Raw genomic sequence first — 19,159 nt, 5'->3', positions numbered from 1 at the left:
TTTTAAATGAAGGAAATAGTCTTTTTTCCCCCTAATTTAAAAGTAGTATGTGCTCATTGTTTTAAAAAACATCAGAGAAACAATAAGCAGACAAACATTAAATTCTCATCTCACTATGCAGAAAGAAAAACCAGTATTTATGTTTGGGTATTTTAGGCTTCTTGGTAAGATTAGTATACTATACATACCTCTGGTAATTTTAGCTGAAATCTCCTAAGTACAGAAGTCTTTTATGTGTGTGAGTTTATGGCCTTTTACAGGGAAAACATACTGAAAAAAATCAGTGAATTACTTACAGGAGTTCTGAGGCCAATGAATTTTGTTCTGAAATTTCTTTAGAAGGAATGACTGCATGGACAGAAGAAGAATGCCGAAGCTTTGAACATGCACTCATGCTTTTTGGAAAAGATTTTCATCTTATACAGAAGAATAAGGTACATGTTAGGCAAATTAAACCAAACCCACTGCTGTCAAGCCGACTCCAACTCATACTGACCCTATAGAACAGAGTAGAACTGCCCCATAGGGTTTCCAAGGCTGTAATCTTTATGAGAGGAGACTGCCACATCTTTCTCACATGTAGCAGCTGGTGGGTTTGAACTGCCAACCTTTCGGTTAGCAGCCAAGCATTTAACCATTAACTACTTCACCATAAGGGCTCCTTGTTAGGTAAATTAGTAGAGAGAAATTATACTTAGAAATTAAAATAAATATAAGCACCTAATTTATAAGTCATTGCCTTGAGAAGAAAAAAAAGCAACAATTTGTTAATGCTCCCCCGCCACTAACACACCAATGCTGCTGTAGTTCGTTATTGGGATCACTTATAGATGCCACATAGCCTGCTTAGGGGATACTGATGATAGTTTATTCATATGACTTTTGACATATATGATTATCATACTATTCTGCTCACAGAAAACAGATTCACTATGATTTTCTAGAAGTCTCACTCTTCTTCTTTTTTCCTTGAATTTCATTTTTTTCCAAGTACTTCGGAGGCTTGTGATCTCAAAAATATTTCTCTTCGGCAGTGAGAACTGTAGTTGCTGAAAGAAGAAACATCAGTGTCTTAGTCACCTAGTGCTGCTATAACAGAAATACCACAAGTGGATGGCTTTAACAAACAAGTTTATTCTCTCACAGTCTAGGAGGCTAGAAGTCCGAATTCAGGGTGCCAGCTCTGGGGAAGGCTTTTTCTCCCTGTCTTTGCTAGTCCTTGTCATTATTCTTCCCTGGTCAAAGAGGTTCTAAGTGCAGTGTACCCAGGTCCAAAGGACTCACTGTTCTCCTAGCTCATGTTTCTTGATGGTATGAGGTCCCCTGTCTCTCTGCTTGCTTCTGTTTTTTATAACTCAGAAGAGATTGACTCAAGACAAAACCTAATCTTGTAGATTGAGTCCCGCCTCATTAACATAACTGCCTCTAATGCTGCCTCATTAACATCACAGAGGTAGGATTTATAACACATAGGAAAATCATATCCAGATGATAAAGTGGTAGATAATCACACAATACTGGGAGTCATGACCTAGCCAAGTTGACACACATTTTGGGGGGACACAATTCAATCCAGGACAGTCAGTTACTAAAAGCAACTGAAAAATGTATTCTAATATTTTGGAATAGTGAATTCTTACTGAAATATACTTTGTTTATTATTATCCCTCTTCAACCTAGAGGAAGGCAAAGATCTGAACTATTTGGGTGGATAGGTCAGTATCTTATGCTTTTTTGTATGTGTGAAAAACCTGGTGTTTTCTCAAAGATGAGATGACCGAAGTGTTTAGTAAATAGACAAAACTTTTGGAGTCTAGGTTAGCCTTTCAAGTCAAAATAAAACCATCAGTTTTGCAATGACTTGTGAAATTTACTCTATCCACTCATTCCATAAACAATTAAGTCCTACTGCTTAACCAAACGGGACCCTGGTGGCATAGTGGTTAAGAGCTCGTCAGTAGTTCAAATCTACCAGCCGCTCCTTCGAAACCCTATAGGGCAGTTCTACTCTATCGAATAGAGTTGCTATGAATTGGACCTACTTGACGGCACCTAACAATAACAACTTAACCAGACATTGTTTTAGGTGCTAGAGATACATTAATGAACAAGACAGAAAAGGTTCTGTCCCCAAGAAGTCTACATTCTGAGAAGACTTATAGATACTGATATTAATTGATACCATATTTCTTGATTTAAAAAGCTTGACCCTCTATTAATGATCTTTATCACAATACACTGGCTAATCAGGGGGAGATACTTTAGCTTCCTTCAAAAAAAAAAAAAAAAGCTCCCTTACTGGGTACTAATGAAGCAGGAGAGAAAATGTTCAGTGGATAAGGATACAGAATTTAGTCTGATACAGAATGTACACCTGAACTCATATTCATGACTGTATGTAGTCAGAGGAACCCTAGGCTGTATGCAGGGTTTGGTTGGTGAGACTCAGAAGTGATTGTTGTTTTTACCAAACTCTGTTGAAGTTAAGAGCCAAACACAAGTTGGAGGGGAAAACTCTGCCTTTAGCTAACAAATTATTTTAAATTCCAGACGCAGTAGAGTGCTGATTCCTGTGCCAAGGGTTCTTAACCTCTTTTGGCTCATGAGACCCTTTGAGAATCTGATGAGTCTCTGGCTCTTCTCCCCAGAAAAGTGTACCTGCGTGTAATTTTGGGAGTTGATGAACCTCTGTAGTGCATCATGGACCCCTCTGGGGTTGGTTAATTCCAGTTTAACAGCCTTTGTTGCAGGCAGAATTACAGAGTTCAGTGAAGAAAAGTAAGGGATTCCAGTATTTTAGGATTTTTCTATAAAGAGGCAAGATAATTTCTGGATGCACACTTATTTTATAAGCTAATACATTCTGATTAAAAAAAAAATCTTTGGGCGCTTGAAAGTGGCCTCATTGTTAGTGTAAATGTAAAGACATTTCCAGTAAATACTAATAATAAAAAAATACTAATAGTGTTTAGTAATTCATAATTGTGAGGCTAGAAAATTAGACCCATGGATTGAAATTACAATGTTATTTTTAAAAAAAGTTATTTAAAAAGTGGATTAGATTTGTTGGTCTGTTTTCAAAAATCCATTTTTGTTTGTTAGGTGAGAACTAGAACAGTTGCTGAATGTGTGGCGTTCTACTATATGTGGAAGAAATCTGAACGTTATGATTACTTTGCTCAACAAACAAGATTTGGAAAGAAACGATACAACCATCACCCTGGAGTTACGTAAGTACTGTGAACATGACTTCAGTGACTCTTTGTTTTTAACCATAATAAGCAGCTATAAAATCATTGGGTTGTGTTTTTCAGGGACTACATGGATCGTTTGGTAGATGAAACAGAAGCCCTGGGTGGGACGGTAAATTCTTCTTCAGCCTTAACTTCTCACCGACCTGAGCCCGTTCCTGATCAGCAGCTGAACATTCTGAACTCTTTCACTGCCAGTGACTTGACAGGTAAAGTGAACACCTTTTCGTGTAACTTGGGGTGAAGCTTGTTTTGTGACATAGGGCCACTTAATCAAACCATTTTCCTTTTTTTTTTTTTAGCTTTGACCAACAGTGTAGCGACCGTCTGCAACCCCACGGATGTGAGTTGTTTGGATGATAGCTTCCCTCCACTGGGCAACACACCCCGTGGACAAGTCAATCATGTGCCTGTTGTAACAGAAGAGTTACTCAACCTGCCCAGCAATGGGGAAAGTGATTGTTTTAACTTATTTGAGACTGGATTTTATCACTCAGAGCTAAACCCTATGAACATGTGCGGTGAAGAGTCGGAAAGACCAGCAAAGAGATTGAAAATGGGCATTGCTGTCCCTGAATCCTTTATGAATGAGGTGTCTGTAAATAATTTGGGTGTGGACTTTGAAAATCACACACATCACATCACCAGTGCCAAAATGGCCGTCTCAGTGGCTGACTTTGGCAGTCTGTCTGCCAGCGAGACCAATGGCTTCATCAGTGCCCACGCTCTGCATCAGCACGCTGCCCTTCACTCCGAGTGACCCAGGGAGGAGCCCAGGAGCAGTGGGTGTGCAGTACCAGTAGACTTGAGGGGAGCTATCAGGTTTGCTTAGTCTTTCACTGGAAGTTTGAACCTTTTTCACTATGACATCAGTGATGTCAGTATGTATAGAACTATATCTTGATTTATCAAGAGTATTTTCATTTTTCAATCCATAAATGTGGAAATGAACTATGATCAGCAGAGTTGGGAACTAAGATTGAACTTTGTGGTGCAGCTTTAAGCTCTGCTTCTCTCTTCCTCATCCCCCAATACCTCCTCCTTGGTCCCTCCGTTTTCTATTCTTTTCTGTTCCTCACTGCCCTCACTCCCAATTTTAAAACCTGTAGACAGAGGCCACCAGCTCAAAACCAGCACAGAAGTTCTGAACTGAATGGAGTGGCTTCTTCTTGTGTAAATTCCTTTTGCCATAATGGATGCAGTGGAATAACAATGTTTACAGGTACCGATCCCCGTCCCTGCTCAATGTAGCATTTTTTTTTTTTTTGGTTTTATTTTCTTAATTAAATAAAAGCAGGGGTAGGTTTCTTTAAACTGCACAAACATGCAAGGATTTTTTTTTTAATGGAGACTTCTCTCATGATATTCAAGTAGAGCACTTCAGTTTACAAAACAGCAAGTCCATCTTTATGGAAGCCAGCACAAGGAACTGCGTGCAAATTGTGAAGACGCTTGCTTGGATCCTATTTCAAAATTTTAGACCAGGGCTACCTTACACAGAATGGGTGATCTTACTGCCAGAAGACTTATGTGTAACTTCATTTACTGGCTAAAAATTTGGCCTTTGAAGTGTGGTATTCAGATGGGATTTTGTCCACCATTGTCAAGATTGTAAACTTAAAAATTAATACCGGTCATTGTATAAATTTAGTTGATCCTGAGGCAGTCGACTTGTGGAGGCACAGTCTGCAAAGCCTAGGATGTTGTCATTCAGTGGTTTACATTTTGGGACACCTCTTAAGTTGTTTGTAGCACTGCAGTTCAGTGTTAATATTTAGGAGGGACTTCTAGATTTTATACGTAATGCAGTAGAACCTTGAAGTAATTTAAGCTTTTTTGTTTGGCGTGAACATTTGGCAAGAAAAATGTGAGTTCCTATCTGAAATAGAATGGTACTTAACCACTTTACGTTTTAAAAAGTGATAGACGTTTAGATGCATCTCAAACTTAATTTTATTTTTATTCCAAACATTGTGAATGAGAAGCCATTGTCATAAACTTTGGCCGTTTTGCTCTATGGACGTGCATCTTTAAGTTATAAGGTGAATTCAAACAATATTTAATACAGTATTAGGATGTAATAGGCTTTGCTTTTATAGTAGTACAGTTAAGACACAATTTTACTTTTTTTGTACCATCTTAATTAAAATTTTTTTTTTTACTAGTTATGTTCCTTTGCAAAAAACTTAAATATTTGGCTGCATTGCTGATATTTCCAAGTCTAAGTCGCTTCAAGGTTGTGCTGATGAGTAGATAGGATGTAGTAATCTTAGTGATTGAAAGGGAGGGTATTTATTACACAAACTGTGAACTGCAATGACATCCTTTATTTTGGATGATGTGTATTGTTTTTCTTTGCAGAATTTTAATGAAGATTGCTTTGAAGTGTTTACGCAGTTGCACATTTACTATAAAATTTAGTTTAGCGCAGTGGACAAAAGTAGTTAAATTAATAACTTAAAAATCAGTCTCTAATTTATACATCTAAACTCTAGCATTCTTGTATGCACACAGTAAATAATGGGTAGCCTGGGCCCTGTGTTGCTTTCTGATACTTTCATCCAAGTTGTCAGCTTCTGATGGCTGTGTTGTTGTGCTAAATTTTGAACCTTATTTCTTGTGTTAAAAATCAGTACGTTTTCTGTAATTGAGTAAGATACTGGCCAGAATCTTCCATTGTTGTAACTTTACTTTTGACTCTGGGTTTACAGTGGCTGGTTTGTATAAAATAATTTACACAAAGATGACTGAATGCTAATACCAGTTGCACTTAAATGACCATGCCCATTCTCAGTAGCTGATGCAGTAATATATTCAGTTTATCTATGCATTGCTGGGATCTTGATAGAAGATGGAAACGGTGTTTCTTATCTAAAGTTTGGATTATCAGCAAGTTGAATGGACACTTTAGTTATTTAATAAAGTTTTTTGACCAAAATCCAGAAAATGGTATGAGAGAAAAATAAAATTCCAGCTAGTTTACTAGATTTTTAAATGCCAATCTGATTTTAGCCTCTTAGAGAGTGCTAGCTAGCTGGTAACGTTTACTTTTAATTCCTTGTTAAAATGAGGCAATAATTTGCGAGATTTTTGTATATATGTGTAAATTCTTCCTATCTTTTTAGATCTAATTCAATATTTTCTGACTACTTCTGCCATGTATAATACCATTTTTGTGCATGCTTGATGTGACATTTATAATTGTACCACTATGACTTTATCCATGTAAAATAGCTATTTATTGAATTTTCTTTCAAAAGCTGGATTTACTGGGCTTCCCCCCCACCCCAGTTTAACATTTTAACAGAGAATTTGTTACTGTTTATTAAAAGAATTGCGTTTGAGAGCATGAAAACAGCCAGTTTGCAATCATATGAAGAAACAATAATGCCTTTATTATCAAGTGTTAAGCACAATTCTTATAACAAACTGTGATGAATTCTTTTTGGGTTTCTTTTTTTTATTTGCCCTTTGCCACGTTACTTTCGTATGAACAAACCAAAAATCCATGGTGAGCAATTGCAGTGTTGGCTGACGTACCTTTTATGTACAGGGAATTTGAAGAGGACAGCATATTCATTTAGAAATGTAACTGGTGCTGTGATTATAGCAATACTTTTGTTAGCCATGCTTCATCTTTTTCATTCTAGCTTTTTAAATGTTTAGTTTTCCTCTTGTCATGGTCAACTGCTGAATTTACTTGAAGGATGTAGAATACTGCTTAAAAAATGCTAAAGTGTGTACAATTAGGTCAAAGAATTGTGCAGTTGTTTCCTTTTCAATTTTTAAAATTGAAGGTCATAAACATTTGAGAACATCAGATCTGACAGAGCGTAGTGATACTATTTAATTTAACCAAAGTCTCTAATGAATATTTCAACTTTGAATGTAAGCTAATGAATACACCTGACCACCAAGGAGATTTGTTTGCCCAGAGTTTCAAAGCACATTGTCTACAAATGGAAATTGAAATAATTTATAAAAATATTGACGTTACTATGTTTTTTAAAAAGTTCCTAATTTTTTCACTAAAAGGAGGAAACTATTAGTTTTATTGTTAAATATGGTAGATATTAATATTCTTCTTAGATGACCAGTGATTCCATTTGTCCCAGTTTGAAATAAGTACCCTGTGAGTATGAGATAAATTAGTGACAATCACAAGTTTTAGTATCAGATGTTCAAGAGGAAGTTGCTATTGTTGCATTGATTTTAATATTTGTACATAAACACTGATTTTTTTGAGCATTATTTTGTATTTGTTGTACTTTAATACCTGATGTACAGTTCCAGAAATAAAAATCTGGAAATCTTTTTTTTTTCTTGGTTCGTGTGAGTATTTGCCACAAATAAATTTTTTATTCAGCAAATCTTGAACTATACCAAATGGGTAGATACTTTACTACTGTTAGGTTGGGTTTAGATGTAGTAGATAAGATATCTGATGGGTAAGTAATAAGGTCAGTAGATAAAATAAGTTTTTCTTAAATCTGCTGTAGTAGTTCTCCATCTATAGTAATGTTCCTACTGTCCCAAGGTGCGGATTATGCTTGTAGTTGTCATTCAGGAAACATTGACTGAATATCTGTTGTGTTTCAGGCACTGTTCTAGGCAATCATGCCTTTTAGGAAGTCATGATGTTTGAAATTGGAAAATTTTGGGACATACTTACGGCGAACGAGTCTTCCTTATCTTTAATAACCATGGTTTTACAGACTTGTATCTTCCTGCAGCCTTCATCTTTTTAAGCTACGGAGTTTGTCTTAGCCTAATTTCACAAGTTTGTCTCCGTATTTCATTTGCTCTCACCAGAGCTTTCTCTAGTTCCATTCTTAATATGCAGTGATTAAACTTTATATAATATCCAGATGTTGCACAAGGGCAAGAAGAGGATAAAATGAAAGCAAAAACCTTGACTCGTTTGCCTTGGTAACTAGTCTGAAAGCACATTCCTCCCTTCGCAGCCGCCCGCGGACCTCACTGTGCGAGCTCTGAGGCGCTCACAGGTGCACAGCCGCGCCTTCAGAGGGGGCACCAGCGGAAGGATTGCAGATGCAGCCGAGAACGCAGCTGCAGCAAGTGCCGCGTGAGTGCTGCATGGTACTTCGGGCCTGTGAGGGGGAAGCAGCTTCCTGGAAGCAGAATAATCTCTAGTGACTTCCAGACCTTTTCCATTTTGATCATTAATTTCCACCAATGGTTTGCTTTTGGAGCCAGATGTTCCTCTGACTTAAAGGCCTCGTGGCATCTGCGGACTTGGACATTTCGTCATATATGCTTTCATTTTAATTTAGACTAGTCCCTGGGATAAAGCACTGGTTACCATTTTCCATTCAAATAAGCTGTCCTTAATCACAATCCTCTTGGTGTCTGATTGGGTTCTCTGTGACAAAACAGTGCACAAGGGGCACTGAATTTGTCGTCCTAGACCAAGAAGTCTCCCATTTTTTGTAGTTTTAATACACAACTGACATTCACTTTAGAGAGATTCCGTGTGTATACCTTGATCTTGATGAGGGTGTGTTTTTACAAGGAGGTAAAGCATTACTGTCACAAAGGTGTTTTCTGATGTAGAATAAGTATTTCATAAGCATGTGAGAAATGAAATCAGCCATGTATAAATCTAAAAAATTAGAAAACAATGAAAATGGCCGTTTTAATTTTTTAAATATCAATGTTTTATTTTTAAAAATATCCTCACTGCACCCCATGGTAGTAGGCAAGCTTTATACTCCTACAGTGGGCATTTTACGGGCAGGAATCATGTTTTATTCTTTGTATCCCCCAGAGCCTTTCCCATAGTACTTAGTCACTAAGTCTAGATAGCAGGGTCTTCTTGACCAAGCCCCTCTGGCATCTTAGGATCTTGGTGACACAAAAGACAAATGAAACTGGCAAAAAATCAAATACTCATGGATGTGTATATACATACATGCCAAGTGTCAAATGGAAGCCCTTTCTCAAAAGACTCAACTAACAGATTACCTGAACAACGATATAACAACAAAAAAAAATTGCCTTAAACTGTGAGGCAAACGATTCAGAGATACTGGGACAAACTATGTCTCAGTCATTGAAATACTGTCAACTGTTGAACCATGTTGAAGGCACTAGTACTCCATTATGTACACTATTGAGATGACAAGTAAAATGTATAGTATGTCAGATGGTGATAAATGCCAGAGAAAAATAAACTAAGGAAGTAGAATGAGGAGCGTCAGAGGTGGGAGTCAGGGGACCGTAAATTTAAGTATTTAAGTAGGGCGGTTAGGCAAGGCCTCTCACTAAGAGGGTAACAACAAACTGTGGTTATCTGGGGGAATGATCATTCCTGGCAGAGAGAACAAGTACAAAGGCCCTCAGGTGAGAGTATGCCTGGCAGGTTCAAAGAGCAGCAAGGCCAGTATGGTGGGTAGAGTGAGCAAGGAGGAGAGCAGATGAGATCAGAGATAAGGAGTGGCTACATCATGTATGTGGAGGACTTTGGCACTTACTCTGTGAAATGAAGAGTCATTGGAGGGTTTTTAGCAGAAGCATATTAAGAGCTGACTTATATTTTTAAAGGATCACTCTTAGTGATCTCGTCTGTAATACAGGTTGGGGTACAACAATGTAAGTGGAAAGGCAATTAGGCTACTGAAATTGCAATAAACCAAGTGAAAAAGCTGGTAGTATATAAGTGAAGGTGGTCAGAAGTGGTCAAATTCTGGTTATATAAATTCCATGTTAGGATTTGATGGGCCCAATACATACCTTCCTTTGCATCCAAGTTTAGAACTGAGAGTTGGATGCAAGGGGCAGATCAATGGAGAATCAAAGTAAGCATTACTACAAAACCCTGGAGAAGGTGGTTTCAGACCTGTGACCCAATTGGCTCACAAATACTCCACCTCTGAATTAGGCTCAATGGGTCACTGGCCAGGCTGGTTACAGGCCTCTTCCTGCAAGGGCAGAAAGCAGCCCAGGACACTCTGCTGGAAGGCAGATCCACACAGAAGGAACTAGAAGAGTGTGAGCCACGGGTGTCTAGCTCTCCAAAGATACTCTCAGAAAGTCACTCTGCCTCCCAGGAGTGGAGAAGCCAGGAGCATTACTAACAGAAGCCTGCCACAAGGAAACATGAAAGCAGGGAGTAAATGTTCTTCCGCCATCTTTCAGCTATATTCCCATGCGAAAACTCTCTCTCTTTTCCTCGTTTTAGCTTTTTTTTTTTTTTTAATGATGTGTGAAATGTTTAAGCAAAATAATAAGAGTAAAGAAAATAGTATAACCCCTACCCCACATTTTCCCCTTACCAATTTATGACAATCTTTAAATTATGTGAAACACACGCACACACACCAATTTCCTGATGGCAACGCAAATTCCATTTTAGAATACTTTTGTTTTTTACTTTATTCTGTAAGAATATAGTTTTTACAGGAGTTTGTACACATCAACAGTGCTGCACGAATTGTTGGTGGCTTGGCTAAAATTTTATAAAGCACCGAAGAGATATACAAAATAAATAAAAAACTGAAATTACAAGGTCATACGGTAGATTTTAAAGAACTACGACTCAATGGCAGTGGGTTTACTGTATTTAGGTGAAAGTCAATTAAAATTGAAACTGCATTACAAATTTGAAATTGTAATGAAGCAAACAGTTTTTATCATGAATTGAAACAAACACAATATCAATAAAAACAGAATTCCTACTCCAATTGGGTCTCAAAGTGTTCTGTAGATGGAACTCAGAAATGATTAAAAAAAAATACTCAGAATTAATAACTGAGTCAAAAACCTAATTTCTGACTGACGAGGTTAGCTGACAATTGTATAGTAATTTGAAAATAGCTCTTCTCCTTGCTTGATGTCCCTGAGTGTGACAAGAATGACACATCGAAGTGGGCTGAAAACAAAGAGAGAAAAATACACAAAAGTTAGAAGTATTAACAGATATATTTTTAATATAACCAATACAGGTTTTACAGATCTAACTTTATTCAGATTTCTTACTCTTATCTTAATTTATGTATTTGATTTTCATGAAGAAATCTCTGATGGAATTATTCTAAAGTAGGGTATGACTATTGTAGATAATTTTAAAAAGACCACAAATCAATACATTTATATAACTGGTTACCTCTTCTGAAAATGTTTATATATTCAGACCCACAAAACTGGTACTACAAACAGGATTTTAAAATGACATTATAGTTTAACATTCTTTTATTATCTTTGTGTATTCTGCAAAGCTGGAAACATTACTTAATATAAACCACAATTAAAAGAATACCTTTTCTGGAAAAAATTAATAAGATACTGTTACATGTATATATTCAGTGTTCCCACTCATTTATCTTTTCCTCTACTTGTGGAATGGTAATGACATTAGACCCCAGAGTACATGGCTAAGACCTAGTTGTTAAACACACACATGCACACATACACACACACATAAAGCTATCAAGTTTTAAGTATAAGGAATAGTCCAAACTTTAAAGAGCACTCATTTCTTAAAAGGCCAATTTAATAGGATACCCAAAAAATAAAGTTTGCTAGTTTCCCATAGGACTGTTACTAAAGAACACTTAACTCTTTATTTTAAAAATGTTAACTTGCATATTCTCAGTAGACTTTCCACTTAATGAATAGAAAATGTATGTTTCACTGAAAATATGTATCTTCTTGATATATCCCCCCCTTTTTTTCACTATTAGGTTTTCTAATCTAATCGTGAAATGGGCAAAAGAAATAGTACAGTGTAATTTGACCCCTTTCTTCTTCAGTTGGGTGCTCTCATGTGAGGTAGAGAACATGATCTTAAACTGATTAAAGTAAAATGTATTAGAAGATTTTGTGACTAGGAAAAACAATAGAATCAATTGGAAAAAAACTATAAGGTTAATCCTTGTGAAGTACTACATAGACTGAAAATGATAATAATAAGCAGAATGAGCTAAGTTAATGGAAACATTGTAATTTGAATTAAGTCTACATTAAAGTGTGACGAACATAAAAATCTAAGTTACTTATAATTTTTTACTCAAAATCTCACTTGAATTTCTACACAGCCTATTCTGAGGAAGTATTTCTAAGTACAGCATAAGGTAGATATAGGAACTGCTCTTGTAGAAGACTAACCTCTGCTTGTCGTAGCTATAGGCAATGTTTGGAAGATACTGCCGCAGTTCTACAGGAAAAGCCGCAGGCACATCAAATTCCTGATAACAGACATTAGCTGCTCTGTCTAGGGACAAGCACATAATTTTTAGAAACAGGGCCATGATACAAGGTCACAGAAAACAGTACTGGATTATGACACTTTATGTCCATTTTCTAACTTATCAGAACATGCTTCAAATTAATATATATATACATATATATATCCTGAAATAAACATTATTTACTTCTTTGAGACCAGGAAGAAACAGAAGGTCAGTAAGGTTAAAGGTTAAGTAGAAGAGTCAGTCTTCAAATTCACGTCTCCCTAACCCTGGTGGCACAGTGGTTATGAGCTCAGCTGCTAACTGAAAAGTCGGCAGTTCAAATCCACCAGCCGCTCCTTGGAAACCCTATGAGGCAGTTTTACTTTGTCCTAGAGGGTTGCTATGAGTCGAAATCGACTTGATGGCAACAGGTTTGGTTTTGTTTTTTAACACCAAAGCCTATGCTAAATATAGCCAGATGATCAAACTTTTACTTACGGGAAAGACAAGTCCTTAGAGAAAGTAAATAATTTACAAACTTCGCAACCGAAAGGGGATACCAGTCTTGTGATTAATCTATAAGGCTATATTTGAGCCACTGACAAAATAATCTCTATATTAATTGTAAAACAAATGCTAAAATAATAATGATCAAAAGCATAAGTGTTATCAATTACCTGTTAAAAAAACCTGTTGCCATCAAGTTGATTCCAACTCACAGTGACCCTATAGGACAGGGTAGAGTTGCCCCATAGGGTTTCTAAGGAGCGCCTGGTGGATTCGAATTGCTGACCTTTTGGTTAGCAGCTGTAGCTCTTAATCACTATGCCACCAGGGTTTCCTCAATTACCTACAGTCACTGCAAAATCAGAAAATAGTAAATTTTAAAATTCTAACTAATACACATCATTATTTCCTCCAATTCTCTCTGTGATATCTGCCCTCAAAAAGTTAGTTACTTAAGGGCTTTGAAAAACTGCGACATTAAACTCAACTGCTCCTGGCACTCAGTCATATGGCCAAGGAGGAGAATTAACCACTGCCCTATATCTAGTCTCACAGTGCCATGATGCCAACTTACCGTTTGAACAATTGTTGACATACTGTCCTACAGCCAGTGGATTACGCATTTCTGAAGTTAGCCATGTACTATCACTCATTTTTAAAGGGCCAAGCTGGTCCCTCCCATTGCAAGATCTGAAACAGATGAAAACATTAGCTAAGCATTGTTCTTCTGTATCTTAAAATTGAATTCAAAAATATAAAGTTAGCCCTAGAATTAAACAATGTGCAATTATCTTAAAATTTTGTCTAATCAATAGGGCAACTGAGTTGCTACAAAGCAGCTACCTAAATAGATTTTTATTTAAAATACAAATGCTATTGGTCATGGCCACTGTAAGAAGTATGGCTTTGTCTCCCGTAATTAAATCTGAACATGGCATCAACTTACCTGTATACAACTTTTGATATTCCTTTATCATTTCCATCAATGAGTACCCCATCCAGGCATCTAAAAATAAACGGATTCCCAATGGACTGGAAAAAGACTGGCTCATACTTCTGATAAACTGTACCTATTATATACAACAAGACAAAGATACAGCAACATGTTAAAAATGATTTAAAAAAATCATGATAATAAGGACCTTTCTGTGGAACATAAACAATTTAATTCTTCTGTCTTTTTCTAACATTTCACTTCCAATCTAAACCATCACATTTTCTTTGGCTACCTTTCCCCTTTAAAGAGTGCCCAACAGCAAAGGAGGCACAGAACCAACTTGTCCATACAACGTAATCAAATGATTATTTTAGTTAGCAAAAATGTAAACATCACATTTCAGGCTTGGTTTTACAAAATCATACATTTTTTTAAAAAGCAGAGTTTGATTTGACATCTATTAAAGGTACTTTAAGAGATATGGTTTATTAATAATCAATTAAATAAATAATGTAGACATATATGAGAATAGATGAGTCTGACATTCAGGTTGGTTCCCTTTCACTGGCAAAGGTGGAAAAGAGAAAATGTTTATTGAATGCTTCCCACATGCCAGGTACGTTAATCTACTTAGTTAATGTATTTTATTATTTATTTGTTTGCTGACTTATTCTATTTAGTCTTTACAGGTTAAATAGAACCTGAAAATAGGTTACCGTATATGAGTAAACTGAGATTCCCTTGTTCAGAGATATAAAATTAAAAAGTAGCACACTGACTTTTTAAAACCTGACTTTCATATTCATGTTTTCTACTATACCAAATAACATAATGTTAGTTTAACAAATAACATATCCTATTATGCATTCAAGGAAACCCTGGTGGCGTAGTGGTTAAGTGCTACGGCTGTTAACCAAGAGGTCGGCTGTTCGAATCTGCCAAGCGCTCCTTGGAAACTCTATTGGGCAGTTCTACTCTGTCCTATCGGGTCACTATGAGTTGGAATCGACTCGATGGCAGTGGGTTTGGTTTGGTTTTGTATTATGCATTCAATAGTCAATGACCTTTTGCAAAGAAGCTGCTTTACTTCTCAAGTATAGTAATGACAGGATGGTCTTTATTCAGTAATTGACAGGTTTTAAATTCTGTCTTTCATGTTTTCACCCATACCATACCTTTACCTTTAGTTATCAACTAAGCCAAACTGACTTATCCTTTAGTACTTTCTCAATAATACACCTTATCAAAGTAGGTCATGTTCTCCTAAACACTGACTAGAAAATTTTCTTTAAAAGAAAATGCATTTATCCTAACGAATACTCCGGAGTACTTTCTAAGAATAATAATTTACAAACAGTAAATTTCCAAATTAGGATTTTAAAAAATTCTATGGAAATTTTCATTTCCAATTTGACCCCTTACTGGATTACAGATCTAGGCATATTGTTGAACTCATATTTATCTGTATATAAAAACTGTTGGCAAAATACTAATCGTGCCATTACCAGGATACATAGATACAACCGCGCCTTTTGGTACAAATCCTTTAGTAACGAAGACACCTTTTCCAGCAGAAATCAATGAGCTAGTTGCTTGGGCAACACTGAAACCCAGCGTCTTATAAAGAACTTCTTCTGGTTTAAAGATACTTTGGTGTTGATGTCTGTTTTCAAGCAGTTTCACTCTTTGATGCTGAACTGCCAGGAAGTCTTGATATTTCAATTTGACAGGTTCTGGAAGCACAGTCAAGATATCTGATTGTTTATTGAAATCATTTAAGAATAGAGCCTGGAAAACTTTCAGTAATGTTCCTAGGACCTCTTCATCTGATAAAACTTTGTCTTTGGATTCCTCTGGAACATATCGGAGGGTCCTGAAAACGGGAGAAGTTTCTATTCACTATCCTTCAACTCATAAAAGCCAGACTTTCTTGATGCCTCCTGGGCTACTGGCCCTAAACAACATAAAGATGAGTCTTATGTGACTGAAACAAGAGAAGTTTGGGAAAGAATTGTTCGAGATAGCTTTAGTTACCTAATTCCCAACAATACCCACACAAGCTAACAACAGCCATTTATGAAAGGCCCCCTCTGTGACAAATGCCATTGGGTCTTTACATACTTTAGCTGATTTTTGGAGACAAGGAAAGAGAGGCTTGGAGACGTTAGGGAACTTGATCGGAAGTCTGAATGTTGGTGAGTGACACAGCCAAAAACAGAGCTCAGCTTTTTCCCACTACATCGGAGCCACTTAAATGTTATCACATAATGAGGACTCATCACATTGAGATGGCTCTTTTTAAAGGTGTGTTGTTTTAGAGATAAATTTAAGTCAATGTTGCTTTGTCACATTTTCAACCAAGAGTACTTACTTCTTTAATGACATTTTAATTTTCATAATTGTATTACTGTTACTTCTAAACCCCAAAGAGAACAATTCTCGCCTATAGTAATAATGCTTCTAATTCATAAGTCAGCAGTATGAAACTTTGGGAAAATTCCTTGGTTATTAACCGGCCTTCAGCGGAGACGTGGCCGCATATTTAGAGAGCATAATGTGGACCCTTCCAGATCGTTAGCACGCCACGTACAAGGCGGGCAGAAACACTGAGCCCACGGCAAACCCCCTCAAGCTAGGTTCCTTTCTTCACAAGGGACAGCTTTACCATTTCCCTTCGTGGCGCGGACCCTGTATTATAAAAACCCAACACTCCGATGGGTTTTTAGTTGCTTTACGCTGGTTTTTATGCGTTAACTACTCCAAGCCGTCATCCTCTCAGCCGAGATGGATTGCTTTCACCACATAAAATACTTCTACCGAGCTGTGAATATAAACCCCGGTTTGGCTTTTCTGAGGAAGTTTAAAGTCCTAACTATGTCTTAATAGAAGGCCACACCCTCAAGCGGGAGGAGCTTTCCTTTCTTTTAAAAGTTTGAGTTTTGCCGAGATACGGGATGCCATCAGACGCCCCAGCACATAAGGCCCGGTCAATAGGTGACCACTGGCTGAGTAACCGCCGCACCCCCCGGTCTCACAGGCCCCCACAGCGCAGGAAGCGCTGGGAAACGAGCCTCTAGGCCCCGCCCACCCCAGGCTCCGCCCCGTCAGGCCCCACCCGTCTCTTGCTCCGCATGCCTCGGGCTCCTTCAGCCTCAAGCTACGCCCACCTTGGGCTCCGCCCGCCTCTGGCTCCGCCCACCTGACCTCGCCCCCCTCAGGTCTCACCCGCCTCTGGCCCCGCCCGCCTCGGCCTCAGACTCCTAGGCCGCCTCAGGCCCTGCCCACCTCGGGTCCCACCCCAATCTGGACCCTGGACCGCCTCCCGCCCCTCGGCCGCCTCCGGCTTCGGCCGCGTCAGACTCCACCCGTCCCACGATCCGGCCAATGTGGGCCCCGCGGTCGCCGTGCCGTCGGGAGGCTGAAGGAGGGAGTCCCTGGCTTGGCCCTCTCACCTCGGGTTATGGCTGAGGTTGAGCGCGATCCACGGTACGAAGCGGTACTTGTATCGGCGCCATCGCTGCCGCAGGCCTCGCAGCAGGCGGCCCGGCATGGCTGCCCCGCGGCGCCTTGAGCGAGGACGGCGCGGGCGCAGCGGGTCGCGGTCTCGGGCCCGCCCCGGCCGGGGAGGAGCGGAGGCCGCGTTGTCCCGCCCTCCTCCGTCGCCGCCCTCGGGTTCCGAACCCGGCTCTGTTTCCCTAATCTGCCCCAAAAGTGCGGGTGGATCCTAACCTACTGTCTAAATTGAACAGGTCATACCTAGTGAAAATTCAGGCCTCTGGACTAATTTGTTCTAGTCCATAATTTGAATAAAAGGAAAGAAAAAGTATCTGCCACAGTCTTTATTTTACTCTAATATCATGCTTGGCAAAGTACAGGGTCAGTGGAAAAGAGGAAGACCCTCAACGAGGTGGATTGACACAGTGGCTGCAACAATGGGCTCGAGCATAACGATTGTAAGGATGGCACAGGACCAGGCATTGTTTCCTTCTGTTGTGCATAGGGTCGCTATGAGTCGGAACCAACTTGACGGCACCTAATGACAACAACAACATATCATATAGGATATTGCCAAACTCTAGAGGCTTTGCACTCACATGCTGTTTTTGGTAGTTTGGCATAACTCAGATTTACCTGATTTGCTAAATGGAATCAATTCATTTTCAGGATGGCATTCAAAGAAAGTAGCTTTATAGTCTTCAAACTCACAAAGAGCCAAAAAGCACTAGTTGAATCCTTAACAGAAGTAATGTGTTTATCTTAAAAAAAAAAAGGCAGTATTTGTATATATTTTTAGTGCTTTTAGAATGTATAGTATTAAAATTAATTTTTAGTTATCTCAGTAATTAATTACAGTGGTTAAGAACTCAGCTGCTAACCAAAAAGTTGGCAGTTTGAATCCACCAGCCACTCCTTAGAAACCCTTTGGGGCAGTTCTACTCTGTCCTATAGGGTGGGCTATGAGTCAGAATCCGCTCGAGGGCAATGGGTTTGTTGTTGTTTTTGTAGGGGGTGGTTAAGTAATTAATAAAGGTGCCCTGGTGGTGCAGTGGTTAAACTGCTCAGCTGCTAACTGAAAAAGGTTGGTGGTTCTAAACCACTAGCTGCTCCCCAGGAGATAGATGTGGGAGTCTTGGTAGGTTTGCAGCCTTGGAAACCCTATGGGGCAGTTCTGCTCTGTCCCATAGAGTCACTATGAGTTGGTATTGACTTGGCAGCAATTAGTTTGTTTTGGCTTCAGTAATTAATAAAAACATTCTTCTTATCATGAACAGAAACATGGCAGATAAGGCTAAAGTCTCCCTGTACCCTGTACTTCCACCAGTTCTGGACCTTGTTTCCTCCCCTCAGAAGTTACCAGACTGATGTGTTTTCTGTCCCTCTTATTTCTTTGCATTTACATACCTGTGTATGTTCCCATAAAATATACATAGTATTTTATGTGTTTTTAAAATAAAACGTATTCTATCTGCAACTCCTTTTATTTACTTAAAACTTTAATTTGGGTCTCTGCTCACATTAGTTTGTGTAAGTCTGCTTCATCCTTTTTTGTTTCTAAGGTGTCACTTTAAGTTTAATTTTTACTGTAATTTCCTGGTGGGTATACTTTATGGAAGACCTTAGAGAGCAGTTCTACTCTGTAACACATGGGGTTACCATGATTCACAGTTGACTTCATGGCAACAAGTTTGGTTTTTTAAATACGTATATATTTTATGGAGTTACTTTGTAAAGTTTCTTTGTATTTCTAATTTGCGAAGAGTTTTTGTCATAAA

At 38.4% G+C, this 19,159-nt stretch overlaps 2 protein-coding genes across 5 annotated transcripts in view; one reads left to right on the top strand and one right to left on the bottom strand.

The window, feature by feature from the left end:
- Positions 1-10,438, top strand: part of MIER3 (MIER family member 3) — a 42,631-nt gene extending 32,193 nt beyond the window's left edge. The window contains exons 10-13 of one of the 2 annotated variants that reach the window (XM_010588148.3): positions 340-434; positions 3,103-3,230; positions 3,315-3,460; positions 3,554-10,438. In XM_010588148.3, the coding sequence (XP_010586450.1) occupies positions 340-434; positions 3,103-3,230; positions 3,315-3,460; positions 3,554-4,011 (827 nt within the window). In that variant the 3' untranslated portion in view covers positions 4,012-10,438. The remainder of the gene's footprint in view (positions 1-339; positions 435-3,102; positions 3,231-3,314; positions 3,461-3,553) is intronic. The other variant, XM_064272139.1, reaches the window with a different exon arrangement.
- Positions 10,432-17,457, bottom strand: SETD9 (SET domain containing 9). Of its 3 annotated transcripts, none has more exons than XM_003408045.4 (6): positions 17,339-17,457; positions 15,392-15,759; positions 13,896-14,019; positions 13,524-13,639; positions 12,378-12,483; positions 10,432-11,142 (listed from the first exon to the last, which is right to left on the bottom strand). In XM_003408045.4, exons 1-6 carry the CDS (start codon positions 17,434-17,436, stop codon positions 11,055-11,057), a joined length of 900 nt encoding a protein of 299 aa, XP_003408093.1. In that variant the 5' UTR covers positions 17,437-17,457; the 3' UTR covers positions 10,432-11,054. The 3 variants fall into 3 exon arrangements, with proteins under 3 accessions (XP_003408093.1, XP_064128218.1, XP_023401235.1); XM_064272148.1 differs by having other exon boundaries at positions 15,449-15,759; XM_023545467.2 differs by having other exon boundaries at positions 15,392-15,619; positions 17,339-17,447.
- Positions 17,458-19,159: the final 1,702 nt, after the last annotated feature.

Source organism: Loxodonta africana, chromosome 2, assembly GCF_030014295.1.
Source record: "Loxodonta africana isolate mLoxAfr1 chromosome 2, mLoxAfr1.hap2, whole genome shotgun sequence".
In the NCBI taxonomy this organism is placed as follows: domain Eukaryota; kingdom Metazoa; phylum Chordata; class Mammalia; order Proboscidea; family Elephantidae; genus Loxodonta; species Loxodonta africana.
This window is presented reverse-complemented; position numbering and strand designations above follow the sequence as displayed.

Excerpts from the sequence above, each read along its gene's own strand:
- SETD9 (XM_003408045.4), bottom strand. The coding sequence starts at position 17,436 with ATGCCGGGCCGCCTGCTGCGAGGCCTGCGGCAGCGATGGCGCCGATAC. Across the intron at positions 13,640-13,895 it reads ATATCAAAAGTTGTATACAG|ATCTTGCAATGGGAGGGACC; the intron begins GTAAGTTGATGC and ends CATCTGTTTCAG. Across the intron at positions 12,484-13,523 it reads TGTCAACAATTGTTCAAACG|ACAGAGCAGCTAATGTCTGT; the intron begins GTAAGTTGGCAT and ends GCTTGTCCCTAG.